The sequence below is a fragment of the Ostrea edulis genome, chromosome 6, assembly GCF_947568905.1.
Source record: "Ostrea edulis chromosome 6, xbOstEdul1.1, whole genome shotgun sequence".
Taxonomy (NCBI): Eukaryota; Metazoa; Mollusca; class Bivalvia; order Ostreida; family Ostreidae; genus Ostrea; species Ostrea edulis.
The window spans coordinates 86,732,471-86,755,199 of record NC_079169.1 but is presented as its reverse complement, the minus strand read 5'-3'; the positions used below and the strand labels follow the sequence as shown (position 1 = coordinate 86,755,199).

The 22,729-nt window shown below is 36.0% G+C and overlaps 1 protein-coding gene across 1 annotated transcript; it reads left to right on the top strand.

Annotated features, from left to right (window-relative positions):
* The first annotated feature begins 165 nt into the window (after positions 1–165).
* LOC125645560 (proton-coupled zinc antiporter SLC30A2-like) lies at positions 166–22,101 on the top strand. The gene is made up of 9 exons (XM_048871153.2): positions 166–1,132; positions 5,390–5,454; positions 11,075–11,185; positions 11,264–11,410; positions 15,224–15,377; positions 15,795–16,119; positions 17,135–17,240; positions 17,985–18,119; positions 21,458–22,101. The coding sequence occupies exons 1-9, from the start codon at positions 1,116–1,118 to the stop codon at positions 21,601–21,603; spliced, it is 1,206 nt and encodes a 401-aa protein (XP_048727110.1). The 5' UTR covers positions 166–1,115; the 3' UTR covers positions 21,604–22,101.
* Positions 22,102–22,729: the final 628 nt, after the last annotated feature.

Sequence of the window (22,729 nt, the reverse complement as noted above, 5' to 3'; positions counted from 1 at the left end):
TTTGACACGACACTTCCTCTTTGCACATATTTCTTACATCTTACTGCTTCCGGGATTTTATAAAGAAGCATTATAAAAAGTTTTGTACACGAATATATATATATATATATATATATATATATATATATATATATATATATATGCTGCATATCGAACGCTACCTGCTGTATTCGATTTTGTTACAGCTGCATATGTAATATAATATCAATTACATTGAAAATCTTTTCTTTTTTTTTGTAAAAAATATTGTAAGTTCCTGTAGAAATATTTTTGATATTGTAAACCCTTCCGATGTTTTTCAAAGATGATATATTTATTTACATATACAGAAAGCTGTATATCTCAGACATGAAAAATCCCAACAATAAGCTATTGTAAAATCACATACTGTCTGGTTCGTTTTAATTATTCCGAGATGATAATCATGCTGTATGTTTCATTGGTAATCTTGTTGTAAAGGTTCACGATAATGTAGCACGTGATATTTCCGTCGTCAATAATATAATATAATCAAACATGTCCATGCGCATTTTTAAAGCAGAGACAACTGTTAATTTAATTTCATCTAACCTCAAAATGAAATATTAAATTTGATACTGTGTTTTAGTGAAATACGTGTACAAGTTTTATAAATAATCACAAAAAACCCCATGAAATGATATGTGATAAACATAATTAATCAATACCATGTGCATGTACATCTAGACAATAGTGATGTAATTTCAGGAAAATCAAATCATAAATCCGTTTTAAGTTGGTGTTAATGATCGCCGGTATACATGTAGCTGAATAAGTTTGGGACTGCCACACCAACAGATGACAGCAGCAGGCACTAAACTTAGTTTAATAAAGCGCATCTGTCCCCGCACTTGAACATGGCCGTGTGCAAAATAACTCCAAATTCGAACATTAGGATATCTGCACGCAGTACCAATGGAGAACACACTCAAACAGGATTAAGAACTTAGAAAAATACCTATCATTCAGTCAGTTGCTCCTGAGAAATATGTCCGAATTATTAGTTGAAAAATAGCATGAAAATTCTGAAGTTTTTATTCTTTGGCTTAACACAAACTGCATAAAACCCAAGCTTCGGCAAGAACGGAACCTCGAAGATGACCAGCGGAGACAGGTAGGTTTTTAATTTCATCATTTATTTATCTTAATAATGAATGGTGCTTAGAAATGTGAATCAACAAGAGTATGTCATAAAAAGATAAGAGTGAATTGACTGATGCTGTGGACAATTAATTCTATTTTCGTATAACGATGAATGTCTGACAAAACTCTTGTAAATTTAGTGATGGAACTGACAACAGAGAATTGTGTTCTTATTCACCACTTCAACCGAACATACATTATTTATAAAATAAAACAAAACACTTGTATATTTAGGATGAGTTCACATGCACAAGTGCAACGATATATACAAACGTAAATCTTTAGTTTTGACTTCATTCCTATATCCATTCTACAGAAAAGATAATAGTTCATATAAGCGAACAATTACTGGGAGGGGTGGGGTGTAGTCTGTTGTAAAGTATAGCAGCAAACTTCGAATGATTTGAAAACGCCCGAAATTCTACCATATACGTGGCTACCCCATGGGAAACACGGATTCAACCTAGTCAACCGTAAACAAGTTTTACTATAATAGCCAATCGATCTACCGATACCCGAACTCAGAACAAACCACGTGTTTCCTGTCACTTTTCTATACACCGTCAATTTAGTAGAGGTATTCGAAATGAATAAATATTTGTAATTTTGATTCTGGTCATTAACTTAAGAATAAAATTTTCACGATTATATTCTAATTCTGAATGATAGAACAATTTTATCTTTCAAATTCATTTTAAAAACTAAAAACGGATTTGAAAAAACCTACGGAAATAAAATTTCAAAGACAAAAACCCCATGCAGAGGTAATACGTTTTTCTGATACGGGCGGTAACCAGAATGAAAAAGCACGTTATAGTTCCAAGTTGTGTACTTGATCTCTACTGTTATAACATTATATAGTACATATATAGTAACGAATAGTACAAACTGTAGTAGTACAATATATGTATAGCATAGTACATATATATACACACACACACACATATATATATATATATATATATATATATATATATATATATATATATATCATAGCAGGTGCAGATCCAGTGATTTTTAAAAAGGGTTTACCATTAAGGATGCCAAAGGGGGGAGTTCCACCCTTAACATTCGTTATTTTCACCTCTTTAAACAATATTTTTTGACGAAATGGGAGGGGGGGGGGTCCAACCCCCGAAATCCCCCCCCCCCCTGGATCCGCCACTACTTAGTGCATAGTACGGTATAAATAGAACCCTAGACCGTTAAAATATCATACACACTTCTGCTGTTTGTATTGCTGGCTAGAAATAGCCTCCATTAAGTCTATCGGTCAAATATTGATTCAACATAATGAGACCAGTCCTATCTCTACTGGCACTGGACATAGACACGTGATGCGAGTGTCCACCTCCGCTTCTGATATTGCGTCAAACGCCGAAGCCTGCATGTGATGCTCGAAGAGAATTCGTGTGTGCTCTACAATAGGTATACTGTCGCAAAGACATTTTCTGATCATGCTGTCTTAGTCTTCTAGTGATTGATGAAGTAGATTTAGTGCCAAAACACACGGTCTTCAGCTTCTAAGTGGCGAATTGATCACTGTCTGTCGTTTTAAATGATAATCCGGGTTACCACATTTGAATGAAAATAAAAAAAATATCAAAAAGACATAAAACAAAAATTAAGAATCAAAATTACAAACAAGGGTAAAAATAAATTAAAACATGCATAAAACATCCAACCATCAACTAAAACAGAAAATATTAATTTTTTATTTACAAACTAGAATAAAAATATCAACATAGTATCATAAAAATATTGAATAAATCTTAAAGGACACATCTCGTGTTTTCAAAGTATACAGAATTATATGCATTTTGTCTTCCTTATGCTTAGAGAAATTAATTGTAATAGTTCGTTCGCTGAAGTATTGCGATAATTAGCCACAATATGGACTTAAATCTAAGCCCCGATTTCAAAAAGCCTAGTTAATTAGATAGGTAGTCACGTGGTACAGTGACGTCATATGCGACCTTCGTCGATCAACTTGTTGTAAAAGTAGTGTTAGATATTTTTAAAAACTCGGGTTTTAGGGGCCTAATTTATTTACCATGGATAACATTTATTTCGATGTTGACAAATTTCCCGAGTCTTATATCTTTTAGCCACCAGTGCATACAAATAGCGACCCAAATGTAGCGAGAAAAGCGACTATGAAATCTGCATAAATTTGCGAATAAATAATGTTTACATGGGATCACTGTCTAAACACAATTTGGTAATGCCATTTCTGTAAACAACTGTAAATAGCGTTGTTGTTTTTCTAAAATAAACAGTGCAATAATTATTAAATCTGTTTTTGGAGAAGTTAGATAGGCCTAAATTATGATACGATTATGTAGCATTGACAACTAGGCCTACTATCACGGGTGCATTTCGAAAAAACAAATAATAATAATGATGATCAAACTTATTTTGAAAATCACAATACTTTTAAATTATTTTATTCAAGCAATTTTATTAATCATTATTTTTTGTTATCTACACGTTGTTACTTAGGAAGTGGGAGCGCGGCGTGCTGTTGTTGTAAACACGTACGCGTTCCTTAAAAAAAAATGAAAGCATTATAATTCAATTCAGAGTCGGGAAATATTATATTTTATTATTTATAATTGAAAGTTCAATTATCTTTTATCTTTAAATTTCTTTTTTAAAACTACCAGTTGGTAGACACTGCTAGCAAAGTTCTGCCTATATGTTGTTACAAGGTGAAGGTCAGTTGGTGTGAGTGTGTATTGAATTCGAGAGCAGAACGGAAAGCATATGCCGTAGGCCTATATGTAACAGTGCGTAGCTTCGATAGAACAATTTTCTCGCAGTTTATCTACATCTTTGTCCAAGTGCTTGTTTGAAAAAGTACAGGGACAAATTCTACTGGGGGTTTTTTATGGCAAAGTCGTTGTGCCGACAAAAAATATTCACGTCTTGTCCCTCATACCTTCCTTCGAAAATTGAAAAAAAACACAGTCCAAATCCTCTCTACTGACAGTAAGTACACCCTAGCTTAAACGGCACAAAACACCCTAATGCAGTGTTATTTACAAGCTGTTAATGTGATAATTGTTTGTTTGTCAATTAAATCTAATCTCTTTATGAAATGGCTATCAACTGTTTTCAAATCTTCTCGCTCGAGGTCGCATATGACGTCACAGATAATGGCGCGTAAAATATCGAAGAAAATATGCATATCGCAAGATTTGAATTTCATCGCTTTCAAACTCGAAAACTACACAAACTGTTTCATTTAAAACACATGTAAAGTAGTTTTAGGTATGAAATGAATTAATTTTGCTGAAAAAATTAAAAAGTTTAAAAACATGCGATGTGTCCTTTAATGAAAAAGTGAAAATAACAAGCAATGATCAAGCTCATAATTCCTATAAAGAATACAAAGTTACCAATAGGACAAACACGGACCTCTGAACACACCAGAGGTAGGATCAGGTGTCTAGGAGGACATCAACTTAATTGTAAGTAGCCTGTCTCGATTTCAAAACTGGCCATCCACAGAACAAGCTCTAGCGTATCGAATCAGTTGATAGACAAAACACCATGTGCAGGTGATAATGGGATACTGCTTCATAAATATGGGATGTTGACGATGGAGAAGCTGAAATCATCCCGTTTGTCATAAAGTCGTGTTGTTAGTTTGTCGTTAACACCTACATGTACATGTATGTCAAATGAAATATCTAAGTATGAAGTAGGTGTGGAAAACTCTGTGGTGTCTTTTATTTTGAGTTCACTGAAACATATTGAATTGATATACATGTATGGATAAAAATAAGTAGAGTTAACAGAAAAAACACCGTCGTTACATCTAAATGTCAAGTTGAAGGCCACGGCAAGAGTTTTTTCTTGTCATGTACAAGTTTTGAATGAAAGGTGGTGATAACGAACAGTGATCAATCTCATAACTCCTATAAGCAATATATAATAGAGTTGAGCGAACTAGAACCCCTGGATATAACAGAGGTGGGATCAGGTGCTTAGGAGGAGTAAGCAATCCCTGTCGACCGGTCACACCTGTCATGTGCCCTATATCTTGATCAGGTAAACGGGGTTATCCGTGGTATATAAAGTTTACTTCATAATAATATAAAAATAGGTCAGCTAATCATTATTGCAAATCAAGCGAATATGTGAATACAAATGTGATCCGATATCCCTCCGCAGTCATCAATGTGTGCTCTGATGATAAATTATGGGTCATCTTTTCTTTCAGTCTAACTATGAACTGGAGAAATGGTGCAACAGACAGTTCAGACAAAGAAAACATGGATGACCAATGTAAGTAACCAAACTGCAAGCTAAAAGTTTTACATTTAATGTACTATGTAATTCAAACTACTGATTTATCAAATATTTATTAGACCTAGAGTGGCGAAGACTTTTAAACAAGAACACATTTTTAACAGATTACCTGAATATTCAGTAGATACTTGAAGTATCAAAGATTCCAGTAGCTCTGAAATGCATATGAATAAGTAAAGGAAACATTAAATGTCAGATTTTGTCAAGATGCATAATTATATATAAACTTAACTATACTCCTACAAATAAATCGGTTGCATATTTTCTCTTATTCCAGTACAGTCTACAATAGTGTTGTAAAAGGTGTACCATTTACAATAACCAGTGAAGTATCTCGTGTCCGATCTAAAATGTTATCATTTTCAATAAAGTGTTATGTTTCTCATGCCTGATCTGAAATGTATCACGTGGTCCGATTCACATATGTTCCCCAATACAATGACAGAACAAAGAGTCATAGCAATTGTTCCAAAGAGCAACAGTTAATGATGTGCCCTTGGGACAAGTCCAGTCATACAACCATGTCGCATGACAAACAGCAAAATTCGAGGATCTCTATATGTATAACCTATCTGATTACCTACAAATACGGTATTTCAACTTTGCATTCCTACCTACAAAAGCCACAATGGTAGTGTTAATTAAAATATTTTGTGGAAGTCGGTTAATTTTCTTCAAAGCAATATTGTTCTTGCTAATATATAACTGAATTCACCGTACTGCATACCTTGAAATCTCAATATCGCATGAAACGTCTTATTCTATTAATGAATGAGTAATGTTTATTAAGTGCAAGGTGAAGATAACGAACAGTGATCAATCTCATAACTCCTATAAGCAATGCAAAATAGATAGTTGGGCAAACACGGACCCCTGGACACACTAGAGGTGGGATCAGGTGCCTAGGAGGAGTAAGCATCCCCTGTTGACCGGTCACACCCGCCGTGAACCTTATATCCTGATCAGGTAAACGGAGTAATCCGCAGTCAAATGAAAACACGTGGTTACTTTTAACATTCACGTGATGTAGCAATAAAATATTCGATCAAACATTGGAGTTTTTGTTTCCTTCAAGTATCCATGTAAAATTGGACAAAAAAGACACCCTCACACAAAAGAATCAACTCCAAGTTTTATTCAAATCAAATCTAGCGACAATTTTAAACAAAGGGTTACTTGGGAAACTATAATGTTTGATATATGAATGGAATAGTTCTCAGATTAAGTCCGTGATTATAACTGATTGCAGCAGTTTCCAAAACTGACTTGTTTTCCATTATCAGCTGACCTGTTTTTATACCCCCCGCAACAAGTTATTTGGGGGGGGGGGGGTATACTGGAATCGGGTTGTCCGTCTGTCTGTCCGTCCGTCAGTCCGTCCGTCTGTAGACGCAATGGTTTCCGGGCTCTAAAGCATTATCCTTTCCACCTACCGTCACCATATCATATATATGGACTACCCCTGGGATGAAGATGTTCCCTATTGATTTTTGGGGTCAAAAGGTCAAAGGTCAAGCGCACTGGACATCGAAGTAGTAGTATGGTTTCCGGGCTCGAAAGCGTTATCCTTTCCACCTACAGTCACCATATCATACATATGGACTACCCATGGGATGAAGATGTTCCCTATCAATTTTGGGGTCAAAAGGTCAAAGGTCAAGCGCACTGGACATCGAAGTAGCAATATGGTTTCCGGGCTCTAAAGCGTTATCCTTTCCACCTACAGTCACCATATCATACATATGGACTACCCATGGGATGAAGATGTTCCCTATGGATTTTGGGGTCAAAAGGTCAAAGGTCATGTGCACTGGACATTGAAGTAGCAATATGGTTTCCGGGCTCTAAAGCATTATCCTTTCCACCTACAGTCACCATATTATACATATGGACTACCCATGGGATGAAGATGTTCCCTATCTATTTTGGGGTCAAAAGGTCTAAGGTCAAGCGCACTGGACATCGAAGTAGCAATATGGTTTCCAGGCTCTAAAGCGTTATCCTTTCCACCTACAGTCACCATATCATACATATGGACTACCCATGGGATGAAGATGTTCCCTATCGATTTTGGGGTCAAAAGGTCAAAGGTCACGCGCACTGGACATCGAAGTAGCAATATGGTTCGGTTTGTCATGCCATTTGTTTTTTACACTCAGAAAAGAGGTAGTTTATACTTATTACCAACACCCTTTGGGAGATTGGGGTAAGCGGGGGGTATTCTTAGTGAGCATTGCTCACAGTACCTCTTGTTTGTATTCGTATGAGACATATAATTTATTGAAAAGCTTCCACATGAAACGAAAAACCCTTTTCCTGTGGCCTTCAACTCAACATTTAGATATACCGACGACGTTTTGCATATCAACCTTTCTCATCTTCATTCAAATGTCGATTCGATATATCCCAGTGAACGCGAAATAAAAGACATCACATATCCTTCCATATCTATTTCATATTTAGATATTTTATTGAAGATATGGCAAAGGGGATGATTTCACCCTCTCCACTATCAAGTTATTATATTTGTGCAGCAATATTCTATCACAACCTGCATATTGTGTTTATTAAAGGCGAAGATAATGAATAGTGATCAATCTCACAACTCCTATAAGCATTGCAAAATCGAGAGTTGGGCAAACACGGACCCTTGGATATACCAGAGGTGGGATCAGGTGCCTAGGAGGAGTAAGCATCCCATGTCGATCGGTCACACCCACCGTGAGCTCTATATCTTGTTTCTCAACAGATACAATTTACTAGAGCATGTTCTGCGTATGATCCATTCTTTAATCAAGCCAGGTTATTGACAAATAAGTTAATGTTGCAGGGGTTTCAACAGTTCGTTTAAAGTCAGCATGTCGCAAATTTGCAAACACAGGCTGTTCATTACCTACTAATTGTGACTACGGATTATGTCGTTTACATTATGAAGATATAGAGCTCACGGCGGGTGTGACCGGTCAACAGGGTACTCGTACTCCTCCTAAGCACCTCTGATATATTCAGGGGTCCGTGTTTGCCCTTATCTTAATTGAGTATTCTTAGAGGATTTATAAGAGTGATCGCTGTTCGTTATCTTCACTTGTTCATTATGTAAATTAGTCAGTTGAGTTTACAATAGGTGTGAAATCTATCGGGCATGATTTAGGTATATGACATTTTTTTAGAGACTATTTTTTCACAACTTACTAATATTCTATCTTGTCAATTTTGAATATATTTCTATTCGAATGATTTGTTAAATCAGGAAGCAAACTAACTACATGTGCTTAACACGCTTTCCGTTAGTTACTCAATGTTACACGATGTCACGTTCTTTATTATGAAATAAAGACATGGTTACTTCAAGAACTTTCACTGTACATGTAGTATGTGATTTTAGGTAGATGCCACAAAAACTCAGTAAATATATCTTGCACGTCATTAGACCAAATGCTGTCTGACGTGTTTCGTACCGATTGTTACATGTAGGCCGTTCTTGGCACACCGACTTTGACTACGAATAACTACGTTTACCTGATCAAGATATAGGGCTTACGGCGAGTGTGATCGGTCGACAGGGGATGCTTACTCCTCATAGGCACCTTATTTTGTATTTCTGAGTTATGAGATTGATCATTGTTCGTTATCTTCACCTTTTATGTCATTTAGTATAAGTAATTCTAGATTTATAGCATGAAAAAGAAATATAGAAAAGAAACACTTGTAGATCGACCTTTGAGTATACACCTGGTAGAGCGTCATAGCTGAGTAACTTCATAATTATACATTCATACGTACAGCAATAACTTACAGATACCGTTCCATAATCCATTCAGGTATCTAGCAAGCAATTAAAACCCAAACTGGTCTTCTGCAATTTGCGTCTTTCTTACAAAAATAAATAATGTAGTACTTAGTCCATACCTAAGCTTCCAATAGAACTTCTCGACTAAGAAATAATATTGGATTGAATTCACTCCGGTATTTTCATCTGTTTTATATCTTTCTATCATGACTTAGCGAGAAAGATGACCATGACTAATTGTTTATAATGCTTAACTAAAGTATTTCTGATGGTCAACCAAAGTCTGAATATCAGTTGTTGAGTTACAAGTGAGTTACAGCGCTCACAATTCTTTGTTATGTAAACAAGGCTCGTGTCATGATTTTGTTTACCTATAGATTACTTAATAGGAAATAACATGTTTAAAACAAAATGAAATGTGCCAAACACTAGAAACTATTGATTATGTTCAGAATTAACTTGTAAATTGAAAAAAAAAATCTACTTTAATGAAACTTTACTAGTATATTTGATCTATGTAAACAAAAACATGGCATGATCCTTGTTTACATAAAATATTGAATCCCGCATGTACATGTGTATATCGACAACTGACATTCAAATGTTTAGTAGTTAAGCATTCTATACACTAAAAATAGGGGGGTGGGTGGAAATTTTCAGCTGAAATCATGTCCATGCCCCTTTAAAAGGTGAAATAGGTCAGGTTAATCATATGTCTCTATCAATAACTTAAGGAGTATATTCTTTTTTATCTATACATGTATCTCTCTGTCTATTTATTTATCTATCTATCTAATAGATCTATCTATTTATCTATCTATCTAATAGATCTATCTATTTATCTATCTATCTAATAGATCTATCTATCCATCCCTCTATTATCTAATAGATCTATCTATTTATCTATCTATCTATCCATCCCTCTATTATTTAATAGATCTATCTATTTATCTATCTATCTATCCATCCCTCTATTATCTAATAGATCTATCTATTTATCTATCTATCTATCCATCCCTCTATTATCTAATAGATCTAGTATTTATTTATCCAGAAATAACATACTAAAATACATGCCTTTTTCAGAGACTGGGGTCATTTTAAAACATCACATGACGAAATACACCTACATTTTATGTTATGTAAGGGTGTTCATCGACCTGAAATTTTAAATGCGAACCACCACAAATTCACCTCTCCCATTATAAGCTTACACATCGGAGTAATTGGGGGAAATAATAACAATATGAAATGTCAACGACGGGGAATGCAGAGTTCGTTAAATTAAACCCCTACTTTAGTTATGACAATTACAGTGAAGTAACTGTCGACTATGTACTCACTCGTATTCCTTTTGATGCTGGGCGCTTAGCGAACGAAATAATGACTGCTCCTTCACCACGTGACAGTTATCAAAAGTAAAAGTCACTGTTCTATCGGATAGGACTTTACAGCTGAGCCCCCCCCCCCCCCCCCCCCCCCCCCCCCCCCCCCCGTCACGATAGGCGTTGGCACGATAAAGAAACATTAGCTCTATGCATAGGTCAAACTTAAGGTTCTTGGCCCACAGTTGGTGATGTATATTTCTAGTAAAACAACAAACTAATAAACAACAACAACAAATACAAACTTAGTAGTGGAAAACTCTGATAAATCACGTGTATTCCATTACTGATACTATTTCTAATTTCTTTCTTCACATTATATATCTAGTGTAGTCTAATTTACACTACAACATGATATCCACAATTCACTATAGAATTATGATTGTAATATTATAAATAGCAGTCTCTTTCTAATTCACAGTGAGCCATTGTCATACGGAGAAAAACCAGGATATTTTCGACAAAAAAGCAAGAAGACAACTTATTGTTGCCAGCATCTTTTGTTCCATGTTCATGATTGGAGAAGCCGTGGGTATGATCTCTCTCTCTCTCTCTCTCTCTCTCTCTGAGAAAAAGAAGGTATCTTTAAGTCCTTTCATATCGTTTACAGGAGGTGCATTAGCAGGTAGTCTTGCCATTATGTCTGACGCCGCGCATCTTTTGACTGATTTTGCTAGCTTTGGAATAAGTCTAGTTGCAATGCACTTAACAGTTAAAAGGAGGACCAAGAAATTAAGCTTTGGATGGTACAGAGCAGGTATGTTGAAGCAATTAAACATGTATATATAACCCTGGGACTTATGATGGAAAGTACGTTTAGCAATTATATGTTATGAAAAACGACATTGTTCTGAATGCTTCATTTTATCAAAGAATGAAACTGATGCTTTTAAGACCAGATCACAGGGTTTAGTAAGGATTGGGACAGATTACGTTTTTTAATCCTCGAAGATTGTATTTAAAAATACGGGTGTAATCTGCTAACACATCATTACATTTGTTTTCCAATCCTTAAGTTTATGTTGAAAGAAATAAATCCTTCCCTCAAGATTTGATTTATTTATGTATTTACATCATTTGTGTGGCAGAAATTGAAAATTCGATCTCCAGCGCATTACCCACTTTTGCATGTATCATGAAAAATGAACACCAGTTGAAAACACAGACGAACAGCGGGAGAGAAGAATGTGGAATGAAATTAATTGTCTTTCTTCTAAATATTCTAATATGCCTTACAATCATGTCCATGACGAGTGGAAGGTAATGTGTTAAGGGATGGTAATTCTTACCTCTCCGACAATAAGGAATGTTCGTGGTACTTCATGTAAGTGCTAGTACTCTGTCCTCGTGAAAATATCTCTAATGGGACGTAAAACAATATATATATAAAGTCAAAAAATAAAATCGAATACTCAAACTTTTATATATTTATATATGTGTGTGTGTGTGGACGTAAAACAATATATATATAAAGTCAAAAAATAAAATCCAATACTCAAACTTTTATATATTTATATGTGTGTGTGTGTGGACGTAAAACAATATATATATAAAGTCAAAAAATAAAATCCAATACTCAAACTTTTATATATTTATATGTGTGTGTGTGTGGACGTAAAACAATATATATATAAAGTCAAAAAATAAAATCCAATACTCAAACTTTTATATATTTATATGTGTGTGTTTGGGTGTGTGTGTGTCACAGGATGAAATTATTCATATTTAACATACTAATATAATTTCATTACGTTACTCATTTCATCGTAAATCGTTTCATTTCATTCATAATCATGGGATGAACGCTGATTGGTAGAGAGAGGAGTGTGAAAGGTCAGTATGGTTTGTGCATGGTTGTGAGTATCTTGTGAGTTGTTTTACTGGTTTGGTGCTATATAAGCAAGATTCGCGCCAGTTCCAGAAACTAACCCAGCAACACTCCTACCCGGACTGAGTGACCATACTATTTATATCTATAGTCAGATCAAAGAAACTAAGTTTTACAACAGTTTCTATTCTTCCGAGTTTACGATCATCCTCCAGGATTAGGATATGATGATAAAGAACTTTATGAACCCAAACCACCAGCTTGTGTTTTACTTAAAATACATGACCGTTACATAATTATATATACATTGTATATATATAGACTGTCCGCTGTCTAATTCTATTATGTTATACGTAATAACATGTGTTTAAATCATAGAGACATGCAAACTCTTGTTATGTACGTCTTTGAGGACTAGACACATTGGATATATGGTTCAATCTTAACTGAGTTAAGGAGGTACTCTACATCGTCATAATGGCTGACTTCCTTTAAAAACATGAAGGAAAAAATCAATATCACCAATAATTGACTTTTTCTTTTCAATTTAAATACCTAGCCGAGTAGCTCAGTAGGTTAGCATACCGACTGGTGAACTCTAGGTCACAGGTTCAAATCCAGGAGGGCTTTTAAATTTTTGTAATGACTATCTTGTACTAAAACTGTATTTTTTGACAAAATAAAGTAAATTTGAAAATTTTCAACTTCAAAATATTATTGTACATATCCATATCAAATTTATCTGGTGTAGAACACTTCCCTTAATCTATCCTCAACTCCTTTCATGTTCAAAAATGTCACAAATGATTGTTTCTATGGGACCCGTGTTTAAGGTACACTGGACACCTTTATATAGTGTAAAATGTAACCCATGCTTCATGTTCTTTACTAGTGCAATAAGTCAGCCATAAGTTTGTGGGACTTCCCTTACCGCTGGTGACGTCTCTTCAGGAGTGAAGAATTCTCATATGGGTTGTAAAAAAATATACCAACTAAATATCAAGAATATAATCCGAATCTTCATTTGATTTAAATTCTGTGAACGTACCCGACGTAACAAAGTAAGTCATCACTACTATTCGATTTAGCGCATGCTGAACGAGCGGAATAATTATTTAAAAACTTTTCTCATGTCAAAGTTTATTATTTCAAGGACAGGTCAAACTGCATTTTTATTTACACTTCGTGTGATTCAAAACGTTTCGTCTTCTTATTAAACTGTCGGTATTTAAATGAGAAACAAATAATAATCTTTCAGTAGCATAATTCACTGCAGTTTCAGGTAAGGGAAATTCAAAAAGCAGAGCGATATGAAATACGTGTGAAATATTTATGTAAGTTATAAGCTTTGAACTTTTCATCATGTTAGATATTTTACGGTCCTCGGCTCTAAGTTGACCTGGACAGTCCATTATTTCACTTAAATATCCAAAGTTCATAAATAAACAAAGCATTAAATATTCCAAAGACCCGCACGATGAGTAATGTCAAAATTGAAATGGAAGTTGAGTACATGTGACAAAACAAAACAATTAAAAACAGTCGTATCTCTACACAGAACCAGCTAAACCTACTACTCTGTACAATAAACTACATTACAAGATTGGCAATGTCTCTCTCTCTCTCTCTCTTCTGCTCTCTCTCTCTCTCTCATGATTAACATGTCTCTCTCTCTCTCTTTTCTGCTCTCTCTCTCTTCTGCTCTCTCTCTCTCTCTTCTGCTCTCTCACTCTTTTCTGCTCTCTCTCTCTCTCTCTCTCTCTCTCTCATGTTTAACATATCTCTCTCTTCTGCTCTCTCTCTTTTCTGCTCTCTCTCTCATGTTTAACATTCTCTCTCTCTCTCATCTTTAACATGTCTCTCTCTTCTGCTCTCCATCTCTCTCTCCTGCTCTCTCTCTCATGTTTAACATCTCTCTCTCTCTCTTCTGCTCTCTCTCTCTCTTTCTTTCTCTCTCTGTTTTCTCTTCATTGTTGTTTGAGATTTCAGTTCGTGATCAATTCATTATTGCATACGATTCATTTGTTGTTGTATTCCATATGGTACGTATTGTAATAACTTTTAGTATCAAAGATCCATTAATCTTGAATTACATCTTATTTACCCATGTCAATATGTGTTCGCCCATCATTTATTTGAGGTACACCTTGCGATGTACCATATGGTAAAAGATTGTCCCCGGCGCACCTTGACACGTTGTTTAATAATTCTTTTCATAGAAAATAAATGGGAAATATTATACGAAACCGAAGTAAACTTATTCAAGACCCAAAGCATAACTACTATACTTTTTATATAAAGATATGAATTTTGTACAATTCACCTTGTATCCTTGAATGTCAACACTAATTGGTTTCGTTAATAATTGTGCCAATATCATTTTGAAATATATGATTAACAAAGTCCACGATAAAAAATTAACGTCTGAGTTAAATATGATAACACAGGTATGCAAAATCTTAGAAACTGGATAACAATACCCCCCCCCCCCCCAAGAAAAAAACCATTAAACAAAGCAGGCCATCATTATTGAATAGAATTAATTGTCACACTTTTTTCTGTCATTATATGTTTCAACTCGCATATGAGCTGTGCCTCGTATAAGTTCGACATTCAAAACATGAAAACTGATTAACATACATTAAAATCATACATGTAGATGTCAAATGAAGTCAAATTCTCTCTGAAAGTCGAAAAGTGAATCTTTCCTCAAATGTACGTCACCCGGTAACTGTTTTTCAGAAATCATTGGTGCTCTGGTTTCCATCATGTTTCTCTGGGTGTTGACCGGTGTACTTGTTTATCTCGGTGTGCAGAGGATAATCCACCCAGACTACACTATAGACCCCCTCATCATGTTGATCACAGCGTCCGCAGGGGTGGTAATCAACGTCATGTAAGTATCCATTGTAAACCAACTTTTATTCCTAACGATTTTATTCCGCGATTTCACAGTGATAAACAAGTTCACGGCGACTAATTTTCGCGATAATATTAAACAATTATAAGAGACATTAAATTTCTGATTCTCGCGCGAGAAATATTCTAGCCGGCGATGTTCTCGCGAACCCGCGAAAAATTCCCGCACGCGAATAAAAGGTGGTTTACAGTATTCCATGTTTATAAAGTGAATGGGCGTTCCGTTGTACTTGTATGAGGTAAGCCCGTTCATCCCAGTTGGGATCATTTCAATCAGCACTGTATTGACAGTGCCAAAAGAAAGTTTCTTACTACAGTAACGCTTTCCGGTCCTTTAACCCAGTGTCTGGAAATCTATAAAATTTAATCTTGAAATAAATCCGACCATTTTTAGCATGGGTGCCACGCTGCATCAAGGCGGTCATCATCACCATTCCCACGGGGGGAGCCCAGGGTACAGCCCAACAGACAGTGGTCATCAGAGCCAGGATGATGACAACTCCAAAGAAACCAACAGCAAGCACCTGCTGGACGATACGCAGAAATTAGTAGAGTATGGTACCATATCCAATGCAAATGTCCACGATGTCGAGAAAAATGACCATGGCCACTCACATAAAGAGAAAAATATCAATGTCCGTGCAGCTTTTATTCACGTTCTTGGTGACTTGGTACAAAGTCTGGGCGTTCTTATTGCTGCTATAATCATTTGGTTTAAGGTAAATAAATTTGAAAATCCTCTATATTACAGTTGCGAACCTATAGAGGGGGTTACAGTGACAGATCTATAGAGGGGGTTACAGTGGCGGATCTATAGGGGAGTTACAGTAGCGGATCTATAGGGGGTTACAGTGACAGATCTATAGAAGGGGGTTACAGTGGCGGATCTATAGAAGGGGGTTACAGTGGCGGATCTATTGAAGGGGGTTACAGTGGAGGATCTATAGGGGGTTACAGTGACAGATCTATAGAAGGGGGTTACAGTGGCGGTTCTATAGGGGGTTACAGTGACAGATCTATAGAGGGAGTTACAGTAGCGAATCTATAGGGGAGTTATAGTAGCGGATCTATAGAGGGGGTTACAGTGGCGGATCTATAGAGGGGGTTACAGTAGCGGATCTATAGGGGGTTACAGTGGCGGATCTATAGGGGGTTACAGTAGCGGATCTATAGAGGGGGTTACAGTGGCGGATCTATAGGGGAGTTACAGTGGCGGATCTATAGAGGAGTTACAGTAGCGGATCTATAGAGGGGTTACAGTAGTGGATCTATAGAGGGGGTTACAGTGGCGGATCTATAGAGGGGTTACAGTGACAGATCTATAGGGGAGTTACAGTGGCGGATCTATAGAGGAGTTACAGTGACAGATCTATAGGGGAGTTACAGTGGCGGATCTATAGAGGGGGTTACAGTGGCGGATCTATAGGGGGTTACAGTAGCGGATCTATAGGGGAGTTACAGTGGCGGATCTATAGAGGAGTTACAGTAGCGGATCTACTAACTCAATCATTTCACCTCCTTATACACCGTACCCACTGACTTTCACATCCGAAACACTGCAAGTCTGGAACATTCATTAAGCACACTGTGTAAAAATAGCCTAGATGCTTATTGTTTGTTTGTTTGTTGTTTTTTTTATTGAAAATTGCTGACATATTGCCAAAACGGCGTAAAACCATACCCAATCAATAAATCATCATACTGAGACAATCGATTAATTCTTTTTTTTTGCAGCCGGAGTGGAAAATCGCAGATCCAATTTGTACATTTCTCTTCTCGATTCTCGTTGTATTCACCACTATGCACATCGTCAAGGATATCATTATTGTCTTAATGGAAGGTAATAGATACCCCCGATGCCTATATGTTTGATGCAGTTTATCATTTTAACATCTAAACAAAATGGAAAAAAAAAACCCTCTCCAAAACCAAAAACAAGAATAATCCATCACATCCTCATGTGACGTCAGATAGGCTTTTGCAAAAATCTTTATTTCATTAACCTTTGTGAATGATAGATATATATCTTTTGGATGAATTTTATTCACTGGATAAACAATATTGGTACAATATCGATACAGGAAAATTTCTATTTTCCATAAATAATGATTTATTATAAACCATTTAGATCCTATGCTGATATTGCCTCTACTGTATGCCTATTATACAATGATTTCTTAATATCCACAATCAATTTATACAGATTTATAAATTGGCAGTTTTTGAAACTGTTGACATTGGGAATCACTTTAACAATTTTTATGTTTCTATATAATTCGTTTTAATAAAATTGTGCGATTTTCTTATGTTGACATATACTTCTGTTTAGTGTGTCTGCCATATTTAAAACAGTGACAGTATATCCTGTTTCGTTGGTTATTGATTAAATTAAACTATATTAGTGCAAATTAATTCAGTATTTCCACTTCCACATGAGGATAGAACTACCTTAAAACTGATAAAAAAGACCACGAGGAAACGATAGATTCTCATTCAAGATATGAGTAAAGCCCATGATATGCATGCTCTTATAGGCCATACTCATAGTTTACGGAGTTTTGCTTTTTTTTAATTCCCCCTGAAGGCGCTCCTCGGACGGTTGATTTTGTGGACGTGACCAAGAATCTGCTGGAGATTGACGGCGTGAAGGAGGTTCACGACCTGCGGATGTGGTCCCTCTCCATGAACAAGATCGCCATCGCCGTCCATCTGGCTGTTGGTATGTGTCTAATCTTTATCACAAACACTGTAACAGTGATAGGAAGTATGGAAATGAAATAATCTCCTGACAATTACATAAATAAACAACGATTTTTAAAAATTATATCTCTGTAGCTCGGTGATATCGTAGGATTGGTTAACTATATATCGTTAACCGATTGGTGACTGTATTATCTGCCATAATACTATCCATCTCATTGCGATCCAGCCTCACCCTCCAACACCTCCCAAATGCACCAACATAGTGAAGTTGAAGTGTGTTGTAGTAATCAGTGAATAATTAAAGCAATATCGTATAAAGATGGTTTGGTAGAAAGTCCTTTCACTCCTTAACGACACTTGCTAGAACAAATTTCTTTTGAGAAAGGGTGAAAATGAAAACTAGATTTATGTTTTTTATATAAGTACATGTACCTGTGAAAGAATACAATTTACCGTATGGAATGTAATGTATTCCCATGATTTTTCAATGTAATACAGAGGGAAAATTTGCGGCATAAAGGGAGGGTTAATATATTTCAACTTTTGAACATCATAGAAAATTTACAAGTTCCTTTTTTAAAATTTGTAATTATTACAATATATATATATATATATATATATATATATATATATATATATATATATAGTTTGTAAATAAAGAATTCGGTATTTGATACAGTAAATACATCCAATAATAAAAGTCAAGAAACACAAAACTCGAATAACATTTCACTGTTAGCGCTTTCGGCTTTAATGCCTCTTCAGATAGAATTTTCAAAAGTAATTTTGATTCTCGATATGCATCAAACAATAGTGGAAATGACTGACCAAGATTTTCAAGTCTGTACTAGTAACTTAGCATACTTTTTAATACGTCAAAGTGAAGGGGGAATCTTCCCAATTCCGACAGTACGGCAAAGTTTGTTGCAGATTTATGTACACCAAGTATTGATTTGCAAAATTTGAGATGTAGTTTATCACAAAGTTGGTTTAAGTAAATTTTGTCTATGGTACCATCGGAGTTAGTAAATTTTTTGGAAAAAGGATTGAAATAACCCCAGATTTCCGAAGAATATAATAATATTGGTTTGATGGTATGGTCAAATATATGAGAAATGGTTTTAATATCAGGGTTTAGTGAAACGAAGTCTTTTTTAAAGTTTGAATAATGCTTTCAGGGCTTTATGATATAGTTGTTCCTGAGCAAGGGAGAATGAACCAGATGAACAAAATGAAACCCCAAGGTGTTTGTAGTTGGATACACATTCTAGTTCAATACCAGCCAAATAGAATTTAGTTTTCAAGAGTCTGCCTGCCGTGTTAAAAATTAGGATCTTAGTTTTTGAGAAACTAATACTCAGACACCAACATTACAATACCGCTGCAAAATATTTAGTTTTTGTTGTAAACCATTAGCTGAGGAGGACAGTAGAATTATGTCATCAGCATACATTAAACAATTAAATGTTCGAGAATTTAAGACCACAGGATCTGGGGATGAATTGAGATAATCTGAAAGATCATTAATTAATATTTTAAACAGATTTGGACTTACATTGTCCCCCTGTTTGACACCAACTTTTATTGGGAGAAAATCGGTGATACCATTATGCCTGTGTCACATTACTAGCGGGTACCGGGCGAGGTATAGGTATCGGTGGGGGACCTGTCAAGATCTAACACCGTAGGGACACATTTCCAAGTCTGCCGGGTGATTAGCTCTCCTCATATACCGCCCGCACCTCGGGCGGGACAAGGAAGGCAGCCGTGTGTTTACCGGGCGGGGAGCGTATGGAATGATGGTGTTGGTGGCCGCCCGATATCCGTAAGGTTATCGGTAGGTAACCGGGAGGGGTACGTCCGGTACCCATACGGACATCGTACGGACTAGGTACCCCCGTGCGGTCACCGCTCGGACACCTGAGGGGTATCGGATGAAGCCCGGACGATGTCCGTTCTGAGAACATCCGGGTATCGTTCGGTGACCTTTGCCTTTTCATGCGTGTTAAGTGCAATTAAGGCAATTGCAAACTGGTGTATATATACCTATCGTCATCGTCATCATCTCCAACATCATCATCGACGCTGTTGCCATCAACATTGACATGGCCAATCCTCCGAGGCATCTGAGACTGCCGTTCCTACGTCTACAACTCGCTGAAGCACGTGAGCGTTATCTTACGATGGGGTTGACATCGCCAGGATTTAACTCCGCGCTAAAAGCTGCCGGTGGGGTATACGGGCCCTGAATGGCGTGTTCTCACCGCATGGTCCCCGGTCGGACACTTTTCAGATTTTGGCATTCTCAGGCCGCTCAGAACCCGCTACCTAGTCGGATACCTAATCGCAGTGTAATGTGACACAGGTATTACTTAAACGGACACAGGACTTGCTTGAAGAGTACATGCTTTTAATAACCTGATAAAAATTTGTTCCAACTCCCAATTTTAAGAGTTTAATTCTAATTCCTGAATGAATGACGGTGCCAAATGCTTTATGAAAGTCAATAAAGCAGGCATACACTCTTCCATCCTTGGTCTTACAGTATTTATCCATAATAGTCTTGAGAATAAGCATATGGTCAGAAGTTCTTGCTTTTTGGGTGAAACCTATCTGACATTCATTGATTATACGATGTTTAGTAAGAAATTTGTCTGAGCGAATGTAAAGTATTTTATTGAATAATTTCCCAACTGCATTTGTAACCGGTATGACTCTGTAATTATTTGGATCGTTAATGTCATTACTTTTATGGATAGGAGTAATGTAACCTGAAGACCATGGTTTAGGATAATGACCAAAAGTAAGACAACTGTTGAAAATGTTGTAAAAGCATGGTAAGTGATGGGTCTGACCGTATTTAATCATGTAGTTTGAAATTTTGTCTAGACCTGGAGCTTTCCCTACTTTTATTTTTGAAATAGCATTTGATATTTCTGATATGGGTTTAGAATATTATCTAGCTATGCCAGACGGTGGTTGAAATTTGGTTTGGGTTTGTTCAGGTCATGAAAATGGGAGACCCATGTTGTTGGGTCAATTACATCTGCATTGTTGTTTTTTCCCCTTCTACTTTCTGAAGTTTCTCAATCAATTTCCAGTAAGATTTTGGATTTTCATCATGTAAAGTTTCTAACTGTCTTAATAAAGATTGTTTAAATTCTCGACATTTGAACTTTCTCATTTTGGTATATTTCCTATATAATTTGTAGTAGTGGTTTCTCACTATTGGATCTTTCGGAAATTTGGAGTATATTTTACCATAATTAAGCAGATTTCTCCACATGGATTTTAAGTCTACATCGAACCATTTGTGCATGTTTTATTTGTCGTTATATGTTATGTATTCTACAGAGAAGGACAGAGACCCGATGACTGTACTAAGGCTGAGCACACGTCTCGTTCGCAAAAAGTTCGGAATTTCGGAGAGCGTCATTCAGATTGAGGAATATCACCCAGCTATGTCCGACTGTCACGAATGTCAGGATCCGCCCGACTAACACCGAGTCATGAATGTCACAAATTCCAGGATCCGCCCGACTAGTACCGAGTTATCAGGATGGCCGGAACTCACTGTCCAGAGCGGATCGTTATGAAAAATCGTTCATAAGGAATCTTGAAATTTAACTTTTTAAACACGATTACAAATATAATTGCGTATCAAGTTGCAATGTATCATGACATACATTTTTATGTACATAGATCTACATGTATATATGTAATTGTACATAGATAAATAATAATTTTATATATATATATATATATATATATATACATACATACATTTTGTACATGTATATATATGGCATACATAGATCTATATAAATAGTACATTCTGTATACATGTATATTATTATATTGTGGTTTTGTTTGAATTGATTGTGGAAAATAGAAAGTTAACTATACAATGTATGTAAATTACAACATCCTGTGGTCTTATGTGAAAATGTTCACAATATGGTACTTTTCACAAATGGTTTAATAAAGTGTTAAATTCATATTTGTTTCACATCAAAAAATGTTCCTATATAGTAATATGAAACTCCAGAAATGAAAGGTATGAGAGTGAGACAAGGCCATGTTTTTCTTTGCTTCGCATCTCGTGCTGCTCCAGAAAAAGCCAGGTTTATAAATGGTGTCAGGATGTGGGTACTATTAAGCCAGGTTTATAAATGGTGTCAGGATGTGGCTATTCCCTGTAAACGATTGTCTAGTTCTAGTTACCTTATTAAGTTGGAATACTTCTGTGCCATTTGGAAGTTCCGGCTTCCCTCTTTTGACGGGGAAATTTATCACTTATAAGGCGTAGAACTGCCCAGTGAAAAGTTTTTTGGTTCATCCCTGATTAGTTATATTTGTACATCTATTTTTGGCTAAGAATTGTTTGTGTTAGTCGTCGCCAATGTTGGCATTTATTTTATCTGGATTGTTCATTATGTAGTGTACGTCCATCTTACTCTTATTTTTGGAAAGAGAGATCACTTGAGTTAGAGGGATAGACAATATATCATATTCATTGTCTAATCGCGATACTTTGACCAAGCTGAGTGGAGCAATAGGTACATGCATGCGTATCTTCTGAGGACATAAAAAAATTGTATTTAAGGAAGTATATTCTTCACCGTC

Excerpts from the sequence above, each read along its gene's own strand:
- LOC125645560 (XM_048871153.2), top strand. Across the intron at positions 15,378-15,794 it reads GGGGTGGTAATCAACGTCAT|CATGGGTGCCACGCTGCATC; the intron begins GTAAGTATCCAT and ends GACCATTTTTAG. Across the intron at positions 16,120-17,134 it reads CTATAATCATTTGGTTTAAG|CCGGAGTGGAAAATCGCAGA; the intron begins GTAAATAAATTT and ends TTTTTTTTGCAG.